A 12,803-nucleotide genomic window follows, 5' to 3' on the forward strand; every position below is an offset into this window, starting at 1 on the left:
AAAATCAAAGCAGCAAGCTAGGTTAAGTTAAGCTGCTATGTCTGATATTCTCTGCCTATCCTGAGACCAAGGAGAAAGACATTATCATCACAAATATTAGGCAAAAAGACACAACAGCTTAATTAAGAGATGTGTGTTCTAGGTTCTCAAATGCTATTCACAAGGTAAACCAACAAAAGGCAACACTGGCTTCACTTTCCATTTAAACTCTATCCCTTGTATTTTAATAGAAAACCTTCCCAGTCAACAAAGCTGAAAACTGAACTTAAAAATAAAATCAGCCCTAGCTGGTTTGGCTCAGTGGATAGAGTATTGGCCTTCGGACTAAAGGGTCCCGGGTTCAATTCTGGGCATATGACTGGGTTGTCAATGTCAATCCCCGGGGACGTGCAGGAGGTAGCCAATCAATGATTCTCTCTCATCATTGATGCTTCTCTCTCTCCCTTTCCCTTCCTCTCTGAAATCAATAAAAGCATATTTTTAAAAAATAAGAAAAATAAAACTTAAAAAAAAATCACTTACTTAAGGGAAATGGATTAGGTCCTACTCTTCTGGGAGCTGGGTGCCTCTAAGCTATAATCCAATCTAATAAAAGTATCCTTTCCAAGATCTGCAATATCCTCTGTGACCTCCAAAAAGCTCCCCAGTGAAGGTGAGGAATGAGACTAAATCATCTGAAGAATAAGGCAAACTGGATAGTGCCGCTCTATATCCAAAGCAGGGAATACAGCATCTGAATCAAGATTCTGTTCTCTCTCCCACACACCAGAAGTGACTGCCTGGATATGTGAAGTTATTCTTAGTAACTCTCAGGTTTCACTCTAGCACAGTGAGCATTCTCAAGTGGGTACACACTGAAATGCTCTATTTTATATTTTGCCTTTCACTTACCCCTTTGTTTGTATCCAAGTGTGATTTTTTCCCTCAGACTGGACTTATGTTTCTTTTAGCTCCTTCCTAGTCTTGGAGGACAACTCTTATTAGCCCTGCCACAGAAGGTTCATATTTCCAACTTTTAAGCGCTACTCTGAAGAAGACTACAAGGTCACAGTACCTAATATGCCGCGGTAATGGACTACAAGAAAACAAGTAAGAAAACATACCTGTTACCTTACTCAGGCAGAAAATTGAGTAAGGGGACAAGGAATATAAATGTCTTCCCTTTTCAATTATGTCCAGTACTCTTTTCTAAACCAAACACATCTACCATGAAAAGAATGAACTACCAATCTGTTTCTTTTTTTCTTTCCAGCAACCAACACAGAACACACTCAGTTATCAAGGACAGATACTATAACCTTTCTTAGAATTATATGAGTACAGATAAGTGACCATCTTTTCATATGAGTTTGTTAGCAGCTCTTTAAAAACACAGGCAAGATAAATTACCCCTTATAATGTATGCAAAATATCTAATTTCCTATTCTCAGATGATCTTAGGAATATATAAAAGGCAAACAACAAGCAAAACAAAAAACAAGTAATTTCTAATAATATGTGTTGGTCTCTCAGGACCAAGAGAGGGGATATTTCAAAAAGAATGTTTTTGATGTCCCACACCTTAAATACAGGACTAGTCAACAGGTAGACTGGTGATGATGAAGACTTCCAAGACCAGCCTAGCTGGTATGGCTCAGGGTTGAGCTTCGGCCATGAACCAGGAGATCACTGGTTCGATTCCCAGTCAGGGCACATGCGCAGGTTGTGGGCTCAATCCCCAGTAGGGGAAGTGCAGAAGGCAGCCAATCAATGTTTCTCATCGATGTTTCTATCTCTCTCTCCCTCTCCTTTCTTCTCTTTCTAAAAAAAAAAAGAATCAATAAGAACACATTTTTAAAAAATAAAATAATATGTAGGTTGTGAAACATTTCAATAGTGAATAATATTGTTTTTAAAAATAGACTTCCAAGACTAGGAGGCTCTCTGCTTAAAATCCTCCATTAATGCCTGGCCGGTGTGGCTCAGTGTTTGAGTGCTGATCTATGAACTAGGAAGTCAATGTTTGATTCCTGGTCAGGGCACATTCCTGGTTAACAGGCTTGATTACTGGTGGGAGACGTTCAGGAGGCAGCCGATCAATGATTCTCTCTTATCATTGACATTTCCCTCCCTCCCTCTCTCCTTCCCTCCCTCCCTCCCTCCCTCCCTCCCTCTCTCTCTCTCTCTCTCTCTCTCTCTCTCTCTCTCTCTTCCCCTTCTTCTCTGAAATAAAAAAATAAATATATTTTTAAAAAATCCTCCATAACAGCACAATAGTATCCATTCTCACCAACAGTTCCTGCTCCCAAAATATAATTTTGGACAGAGAGAGTGACTGCTACGAAGGGCTGCTAATATGTTGAAGTTAGTTAGCACCTCTTTCCATTCTCCATCCACAGCACTACTCTCTCTCTCTAGAATCACCAGCTCCAGTTTTGAGCCCATAACACCTAAGACATAATGCCAAAATGAAAGCCAAAAGGTACTATCTGACCCAGGAGAATATAGTTTTTCTAATTTCTTGGTGACTCTGGTCCACCTATGGATGACAGAAGTGAAGTCTTTGTCAGCATTTGTTATTTGTCTATTGGATTTGTTTATTTATATTAAGGAAACTGCCTGATTCTTACAAAATACTAAAATGTTATACCTGAAGTATGTTTTTAAAATAGAAGCACTTATTTTGAAAGGGCTCACTACTTTGCACAATTTCCATAGGCTTTCAAAATTTAGTTTATGGGATATGTTGTTTTTATTTAGAGAAGTCTGACTTTTACCTGAGCCTCTCCCTGAAAACTACTAGCCATTCTTTTAACCACCTGGAAAGCCTTCTCCCATGAACTGACTAAAACAAAACAAAATTCAAACAAACAACAAAAACACAGGTGGGACAGGGTAAGATCACAAGAGAATTGAGGCCTCTGAATTTTATCCTATAAATAATGGGAGCAAGTGAGGATTGCAGAAAAGGGAAATTATAAAATCAGGCTTTTAGAAAAATTAATCTAAGATTTGGAAACAGCCTAGGTGTCTGGCAGCAGATGACTGGATCAGAAAACTATGGTATATCTCCACAATGGAATTCTATGCTGCCATAAAAAAGAAGAAATTCTTACCATTTGCAACAACCTGGATGGAACTGGAGAACATTATGCTAAGTGAAATAAGCCAGTCAATGAAATAAAAATACCACATTATCTTACTCATTTGTGGATAATAAAGAATATTATAAACTGATGAACAAAAAGATATAGAGGCAGTAAAGCATCAAACACTGTCAAATTACAGTGAGAACATTAGGGAGAGGTGGGGAAGATAAGAGATCAACAGAAGGACTTGTATACATGCATATAAGCAAAACCAATGGACACAAAATACTGGGGGGTGAGGGCATGTATGAGAGTTGGGGGGGGGTGGCAATGGTAAGATATGTACACATATAATACCTTAATTTAAAAAATAGGGGGGAAAAAGAAAGATTAATCTGGCAGTAGAGGAAATGATTTGAGGAAAGAAGTTGTTTGTGATAGGACAAGCAGTAGAAATTGAGAGAAAGGAACCAGCTGTGGGAAGCATGGAATAAGAAGAATCAGACAGACTTAGTGGACTGACTTATAAATATTCTGGAAATGACAATACACCTAGAACATAATCTGAAAATGACAACACATATTGGTAATCAAATTATTAATCCAAACTTACCCTCCGTCATGTCTGAGCATGATGTGCCAATGGCTGTGTCCCCACTGTCAGTAACACTTGAACAGCGGCTGAAGCGGCTCCGAAAGGCCTCCGAGATAACTGGAGTCTGCCATTCACAACCCAGAGAACTGTTTTTCTTCATCACAATGGAACCTGAAACAAGGAGCATTTCTACCTTTAGAGTGAACCAGCTGATGCAACCCCACAGGACTGTTTTTGAAAAACCACTTAAACTTGTGAGAAATAGCATCCCACCCCCTTCTCTCTCCTATGCCATTTCAGCAACTCTAAGTTTGTTAATTTTAAGTGGAAATAGCATGAGAAGTGAGAATGTTCAAAGACAGAACAAAGACCTATCAGTAATCCAGGAGTACTGAGACAGAAAACAATATTTGATAGTAGCTATCATTTCTGAAATCTAGAAGACACAACACTTTATAAATATGATCTCATCTACCTATTTACTGAAAAGTATTATCATATTAACACCACTATTTTACAGAGGATAGAACTGAGATTGGAACCTAGGTTATTCTAATCCTACTACCCACATTCTTTCTTCTTACAAGGTTTCTTAACAGGTGCTGTTAGCCTACTGGGCAAGACAATTCTTCAATGTATAAAGAATGATTTAACATTCCTGGTCCCCAACCACTAAATACCACGAGTAGCCCACCCCATCCTACCATCACTGTGCAACCTGAAACTACCCAGTATGTTTCCGAATGCTCTCTAGGGTAATAAGGAAACCATTGCTTGACTGAACCACAGGGCCCTCATGAGCAGAGTGATTCAAGATCAAGGTGAGTCTTGAAAGTCAACCTGAAGAGCTTTTGAGGGCCAAACCACTAAAGTTTCTGGATGGGTAAGATATAAGGCTGATGAAATTTACTTGACTTTACTAGCGAAGATTTAAATTCTATTTATTTATTTATTTATTTTATTTTTTAATAGAATTAGGTGATTTTAATTGTCCTTTTTTGTTCCATAATTAGAACGATTTTTTATAATGAATATGTTTCCTTTTTTAAAAATTTCTTTATTGATTACAATGTTACATATGTGTCCTTATTCCCCCATTACACCCCCTATCCCCCTCATGGCCTCACCCCCCTGTTGTCTGTGTCCATTGATTAGGCTTATATGCATGCATACAAGTCCTTTGGTAGATCTCTCCCCCTTACCCTCACCCTCCCCTATCTTCTCTCTGAGGTTTAATGGTCTGATCCATGCTTCTCTGTCTCTAGATCTATTTTTGTTCATCAGTTTATGTTGTTCATTATATTCCATAAGTGAGTGAGATCATGTGATATTTATCTTTCCCTGCCTGGCTTATTTCACTTAGCCTAATGCTCTCCAGTTCCATCCATGCTGTTGTAAATGGTAAGAACTTCCTTTTTACCGCAGTGTAGTATTCTATTGTGTAGATGTACCACAGTTTTTTAATCCACTCATCTGCTGTTGAACATTTAGGCTATTTCGAAATCTTAGCAATTTTAAATTGTGCTGCTATAAATATAGGGGTGCATGTGTCCTTTCTGATTCGTGTTTCTAGTTTCTTGGGATATATTCCTAGAAGTGGGATCACTGGGTCAAATGGGAGTTCCATTTTTAGTTTTTTGAGGAAATTCCATACTGTTCTCCACAGTGGCTGCACCAGTCTGCATTCCCACCAGCAGTGCATGAGGGTTTCTTTTTCTCCGCATCCTTGTCAGCACTTGTCGTTTGTTGATTTGGTGATGCTAGCCCTTCTGACAGGTGTTTATTTATTTATTTATTTATACTTATTGATTTGAGAGAGAAAAATAGATTTGTTGTCCCACTTGGTTATTGGTTGATTCTTGTGTGTGCCTTGACAGGGAATGGAACCGCAACTTTGGCATATCGGGACAATGTTCTAACCAACTGATTACCTGGCCAGGACTCAAATTATTATTTTTTAAAATATATTTTATTGATTTTTCACAGAGAGGAAGGGAGAGAGAGTTAGAAACATCGATGAGAGAGTCATCAATCAGCTGCCTCTTGCACGCCCCCTACTGGGGATGTGCCCGCAACCAACGTACATGCCCTTGACAGGAATTGAACCCGGGACCCTTCAGTCTGCAGGCCGACCCTCTATCCACTGAGCCAAACCAGTTTCAGCTTAAATTATTTTTAAAAAAACAATATAATTTTTCTAAATTGTAACTGATGACCCATGTAACAAAACAAACAGAAAAAAAGCAAAAACAAACAATAAAAGGTAATGGCAGTTATTTGATTTTTTTTTTTTTTTTTTTTTTTTTTTTTTTTTTACTTACCTTAACTTTTTAAGATATCAGAGTTTAAAGTGAAATCAGAAAATCTGATCTAGCAGAAAGCTAATAATATTTGAACACAAATCATCTTATTCCCTTCTTCCAAGCCACCTAATTCCTTCTACTTTTGCTCCTTTTTTTGCTACCATTACTTCTGCAGTCTACTAAAGGAAACCTAATTTTACCCAAAGACTCTTTTTATCCTTTGGGTAACAGTGAACTGTCTGATTTGAAAGAATCTATATACATGAAGTAATCTGGAATAATTTTTTTTTTTAAATGAAAGTCTTTTATTTATATTTATTTTTTTAGAGAGAAAGGCAGAGAGAGAAACATGGATGTGAGAGAGAAACATTAATTGGTTGCTTCCTATACATGTCCCAACTGGAGATCCAATCCACAACTGGGACATGTGCACTGATCTAGGATCAAACCCACCACCTTTTGGTGTACTGGATAATGTTCCAACCACAATGGTCACAGCATATAATCGTATATAATAAAAGGGTAATACGCAAATAGACCAAATGGCAGAACAACCAAATAACCAATCAAAGCTTAATATGCTAATGACATGCTAAGGCTGCTCAACCACTCACTATGACCTGCACTGACCACCATGGGGCAGATGATCCAACCGGTGGTTAGCTTGCTGCTTAGGTCTGGCTGATTAGGACTGAGCAAGATGGGCTAGACACTCCCTGGAGCTCTCGCATCATCCCATCCCGCCCAATTGTGCACTGGTGGGGTCCCTCTGCCTGTCCTGTGCCCTCTCATAATCCGGGACCCTTTCGGGGATGTCAGAAAGCCGGTTTCAGCCCAATCCTACAGGTCACTCCCTTTGGGAGGTGGCACTGAACTGAGGGTTTCTGCCCTATCCCTGCAGACCACCCAGAGGGACCCCACCCATGCACAGATCTGTGCACTGGGCCTCTAGTAATCTGTCTACATGAATAAAAGAGAAACATGCAAATTAACCATCACTCCACTATACCCACAAGCCATGCCCACTAGCCAATCAGGAGCGAGTATGCAAATTTACCTAACCAAGATGGCAGCTGGCCACGGAACTGGAGTAAGCAGGAGGCTTGGGTTGCCCTGGCAATGGAGGAAGCCAAGCTTCCCTCCTGCCCTGGCCAGCCCTGACCTCCGCTCAAGGCTACAAAGTTTCAATTATAAAAAATAAATAAATCCTAGATACTTGCTTCCAGCCGGCCCTGACCTCCCCTCAAGGAGGTGCTGAAGAAAAAAAAAAAAAAAGGAAAAAAAGGAGGGGCTGGGACCTTGGGTCGCTGGGGGATGATCAGGCCAGGATGAGATGGCAGGGGGTGTTGAGGGTAAGCAGACTAGCGGGGGGACAGTTAGGGGTGGCAGGCCATCAGTTGGGGTCAGTTGGAGGTGATTAGGCCGGGGGGGGGGGCAGTTTGGAGTGAGTAGGCCAGCAGGGGGCCAATTGGGGGTGAGGAGGCTGGCAGGGGAGGGGGCACCTGGAGGCGAGCAGGCCAGCAGGCAGAGTGGTTAGGGTCAGCCAGGCAGGCAGGTGAGCAGCTAGAGCCAGCAGTCCCAGATTGTGAGAGGGATGTCTGACTTCTGGTTTAGGCCCAATCCTTGTAAACCTGCGGTAGGACATGCTTCAAAGGGTCCCAGATTGGAGAGGGTGCAGGCCAGGCTGAGGAATATCCCCTACCCGCCTGTGCATGAATTTCGTGCACTGGGCCACTAGTCTTTAATAAAAGACATAACCAACAATCAGATCTTCTGATCAGCATAAGTTTAGCCAGTGTTAACTATACTAAATTAGTGTAATTCTAGTCAGAAGCAATTTGACCTCTTGGTGAGTCTATATAGTGCTACCTCTCTAGTCGGTGTACAGTTTACCAGGCCTTTTGAAATAGTAAAAATTGATTGAGAATCTATATTACCATGTTCCTGGCCTCCTGCTAGAAACCTCTCCCTGTTATTACTAATCTTCCATTCTTCACCACTAACCACTTTTTTCATGCACTCACTTCATATATCCATTCTACTAAAAAATACATATTTGCTAAAATAAAAGTATGTTTGGTATATAGAGGCTTATGTTTATTTCAAAATTCAAGTATGAAAGCTGAAATTTTCATATCACATGTCCTATCAGCATCCTTATCAAACTTTAACCATTATTAATGAAATGAAAAACTACTGAAGACAAAACCATAAAAAGTTGAGTTTTTTAGGAATTGCTGCATTCCAGAAACTTGCATTATACACAAAATTGTTACAAGAACTAGAGGCCTGATGCACGAAATTTGTGCAAGAGTAGGCCTTCCTTCCCCTGGCTGCTGGCACCAGCTTCCTTCTGGCACCCAGGACCCGGTCTTTCCTCTGCCCTGGCTTCGTCCAGAAGGACATCTGGTCTAATGAGCATATTACCCTTTTATTATTATAGATTATTATTATAAATTGTACAATCCAGCCTAAGACAGTGCATAGCACATAATGGATGTTCAAATAGTTGCTGAATGAATCTTAAATTGATTCAGCAAATGCTTTTCAAAGTGCTTACTGTATGCAAGGCAGCATGCCTAGGCAAATAAAACAACTATTTACCAAATGTCTGCTTTAAGACACCATGGGATTTTAAAGTTAAATAAAACATACCCTTACTTGAATAAAATATATCCTTTTTTTCATAAATATCACAGAATTCAAAAGGTTATTTTTGGAATGATTTTTCCTATTTAAATGTACCATATCTATTTAATATGTATTTTGTGTATATATTTATCAAGTTTAATATATATACTTAATACATCCTTTTAGTGTATCTACTGAGTTTTCAAAATCTTGTCAATCCATTCTGGAGACAAATTCCTGAGTCTCTAGTGATAATACAACTGAAACTGTTGGCATTCAAGAAGAATTCCAATCTTTGTGGGCTAGCAGATGACTGACCCACTCACAGAACTACAAAGACAACATAGAACACAGTAATTTATGCTGTGTTTTTCTGATTTCAAATAGCACTATGTTCCAAAGTCATTCTGTTCCAATCCTTTATGTGTCCTCCTGTCTCAATCAATCACGTGGTCTTGTTGTAAGCCATGTAGGACCAGACATAAACTATCTTGGAGAGACCTCTTTTTCCTTTCAATATAGCCCCATGTTATTGAACTCAATAACAAAACCAACAATTAAGTATTAATACCAGCATCTCGGCAAATATTTGCTTGCTCAGTTTGTCCTTTAAAGAAAGTTTCTGTTATAACAGAACAAAGGTCAGAATTTACCCAGAAAACTTCGACTACTCACCTGGTGAAGTGGAATGAGAGTTTCTCTCACCTGGATATTTTTCCTGCATGGCCATCAACACAGTTATTTGAGCCAACTCTAGAATGAAGGAATAACCAGTCAGATCTCTCCACTATCTTTTAATTCTCCACAACTCATTTCCATTCAACTAAAACAATCAAAATCACACAGAGGATGCAAGTATTCTTCCACATGTTTACTCTTAAGAATATTTTTAAGGCAAACCAACTCCCAATACTCAACCCCAGTTTTCTTCCTAAAGCAAGGAGAAAACAACCTAGACTCAAAGAGACTCCCAACACTAACCCTATATGATCTTAGAACCCCTTCAATTATTGCAAAAATTAAAAATAATTTTACTTTTAATTAAACTTTGCCATGGGGATAGGATGGGAGGATGGGGTGGAAAAAGAACTAATTAACCAAACCAACAATAAAGTATTATGACTTCAATTATGATTAACATAAAACAGAATTCCCTTATTCTTTCAGTAATCACATGATGCACAAAAATGGACAGGATTCTTGGTCTTTAGCAGAATCCCAGTCCTTAGGTGGGAACATGAGGATTTCTTCTCATTTCTCTACTCCTTAAAATATTTATATTTACTCTAATGTAGGTTCTGAGAATTCAGCAGAAATCTGGTTACTATATGTGCAAACAAAAGCTTTAATTAACTGTAATAATAGCAAGTAGTAATATTTTATATTTGCATAATATTTGAGAGGCAGTACAGAGAATTGTTTCACAATTTGAACTTTATTTCTCTATAATACTCTTTAATACTTTATTGATTGATTTTTAAAAAAAATATATTTTATTGATTTTTACAGAGAGGAAAAGAGAGGGATAGAGAGTTAAAAACATCAATGAGAGAGAAACATGGAGATGTGCCCGCAACTAAGGTACACACCCTCGACCAGAATCGAACCCGGGACCTTCCAGTCTGTAGGCCTACGCTCTATCCACTGAGCCAAACTGGCTACGGCTGATTTTTTTTTTTTTTTTTTTAAGAGAGGGAGAGGGATAGAGAAACATCAATATGAGAGAAACATAGATGGGTTGTCTCCTGCACACCTCCTACTGGGGATTGAGCCCAAACCCTAGCTGTCTGATCAAGAGTCCATACTGTGAACTCTGGTATACTAGCCAGAGTTCACAGTATGGACTCTTGATCAGACAGCTAGGGTTTGAAGTCTGGCTTAGCAATTTATTTGCTTTATAAGGAGGGTAAATTTTTTAAATATCTCTGCACCTCAGTTCCTTTACACAAGCATGAGGATAATGACATCACCTAATTCACACTAATTCTTTTAAAATTAACTTACAGCAGTGCCTGAAACATATTAAGTGCTTCGTTAGATTTTTTTAAAATTACACATGTCAGTAAAAGTGGTAGTTTGGTCCCTGGAGGATAAAGTATAAATCTGGAAACTTTGAATTCATAAGAGCCTACAAAGAGTTTAGAACAAACTCTTAGAAGTGAAATTAAACTTTGGAGAGGAAAAAAAAAAAGAAGCTATATGGTACTATTTCTCTAATGTACTTTACTGACCTCTACAGTTTTCTTTTAGTAACAGCGACCAAACCCTCACTAATTCACTGCATTTACAACAGAAATCCCAGATCTTCACATACTGAGTAAGAGAAGTTTTGTTCAATAATAAAAGCTTCAATTTATGGCTAGTATCATTCAGTGTGTTAATGGTGACACAAAAGGATTAGATTACTTACCTACTAGTGATATAAAAAAGTCAATATCAAAATCCTTTCATTCCTTTCTTTTTTTAAAAAATATATATTTTATTGAATTTTTTTACAGAGAGGAAGAGAGTAGGATAGAGTCAGAAACATTGATAAGAGAGAAACATTGATCAGCTGCCTCCTGAGCACATCCTACTGCGGATATGCCTACAACCAAGGTACATACATGTCTTTGACAGGAATCGAACCTGGGACCTTTCAGTCCACAGGCTGACACTCTATCCACTGAGCCAAACTGATTAGGACCATCCCTTTCTTTAAAGTAGAACAAAATGACAGGCCCACTGGATTCTAAGATCTTTCCAATTTGATATAAATTAAAAACAGGATGACAATGGAACTTTCAGTTAAACAAAGAGTTACCTTACGATTCAGCAGACCCACTTCTAGGTATATAATCTCTTCAAAAGAAATAAAAACATAGGTGCACACAAAAACTTGTATGTAAATAAATACAGCAGCATCCTATATAATATGCAAATCGACTGAATGGCAGAACAACCAGTCAGTGGGGAGTGGGGCTGGTGAGTAGGTGTCACCAGGCCAGCCAAAACACATGCCAGCGGACAAAGGGAGGGGACAGTGGTAGGGTGGGGTGGGGGCCATCAGCAACTAGCAGTGGTGGGGTGATGGGGGCTGGCGCCATCCCAATTGCCAACCTGGTCATCTCCCGTAGAGGGAAGTCAGACTGTGGCTTAGGCCTGCTCCCTTGCTCCCTGCTCCTCTAAGTTGTCAGTAGGACATCCCCTGAGGGCTCCCAGACTGTGAGAGGGGACAGGCTGGGCTGAGGGAATTTCATGCATTGGGCCTCTAGTTATTTGTAATAGCCAAAAAGTAGAAAGAATTCAAATGTCAATGAACTGATGAATGGATAAATAAATGTGGCAATAAAACAGAATGAAGCAGAGAGAGATTAAAAATGGAGACAGAGCAGGAGGATGCTGCACAGACATGCTCCCAAGAACAAGCTGGAATTACAAATAAAATACGGAAAGGTTTCCTGAATAATCAATAGAAAACTCAGGAGAGAACCCTGATACCCAAGGACTGAAGGTGGAGACCGCACAGAAACTGGTAGGAGAGGCAGAGGCGAGAAAGGGCTAGCTGAGCACCCACCAACGGCAACTGAAGTCCTGGAGAGATATCTCAGCTGTGGAGGGGTGCCACTGAAAACTCTGGGATATAATCCTGAAGCTGGGCTCTCCAGCAGAGAGCACCAAATCTGAGGAGGGTACCTACATGACATCTAGCTGTGAAAAACAGTGGGGTTCTGTCCGCCAGGGAATGGCAGCTGAAAGTTAGGGCACCCCCTTGAAGGGCCAATACATAAAAATTACCTGTGGAGCCACCCACCTTGTGCTCCGGCAGAGGGAGGGTGAAGTGGACTGGAGCTATGACAGCAAAACCCAGGACTGGGGACTCTGGAGATAGAGCTCAGAAGGCAGACACCCCAAGTTTCCTAGGCTGAGCCATTCCCTCATACAGCACAGAAGCAACTGCTCCACCCTATTGAAAAAACTCTCACCACACCTAATGATGATTGCCTGGGGTCAATTCAAGTCAGAATCCTATTAGTCTGTAGAGGCTAAAGGCTTTGAGTCTTTGCCTGATCCAATTAGTCAGAAACAGCCTTTAACACTGTTCTGCATTAGAGATTGAGAGGTGTAGAGGATTTACAAACCCAAACAGACAACCAAAATGAGGAAACAAAGAAACAACCCCCAAATGAAAGAACTCTAGAATTCTCCAGAAGAAGAGACAAATGA

General features: G+C 39.7%; 1 protein-coding gene across 3 annotated transcripts in view; it reads right to left on the reverse strand.

The window, feature by feature from the left end:
- CEP85 (centrosomal protein 85) overlaps positions 1–12,803 on the reverse strand; it is a 35,241-nt gene that overhangs the window by 18,346 nt on the left and 4,092 nt on the right. For all 3 annotated transcript variants that reach the window (XM_084874925.1, XM_084874927.1, XM_084874926.1), the window contains 2 exons: positions 9,273–9,350; positions 3,682–3,834 (listed from right to left, as the gene is read on the reverse strand). In XM_084874925.1, the coding sequence (XP_084731051.1) occupies positions 3,682–3,834; positions 9,273–9,327 (208 nt within the window). In that variant the 5' untranslated portion in view covers positions 9,328–9,350. The remainder of the gene's footprint in view (positions 1–3,681; positions 3,835–9,272; positions 9,351–12,803) is intronic.

Source organism: Pipistrellus hanaki (genome assembly GCF_964339955.1).
Source record: "Pipistrellus hanaki genome assembly, chromosome: 2".
NCBI lineage: Eukaryota > Metazoa > Chordata > Mammalia > Chiroptera > Vespertilionidae > Pipistrellus > Pipistrellus hanaki.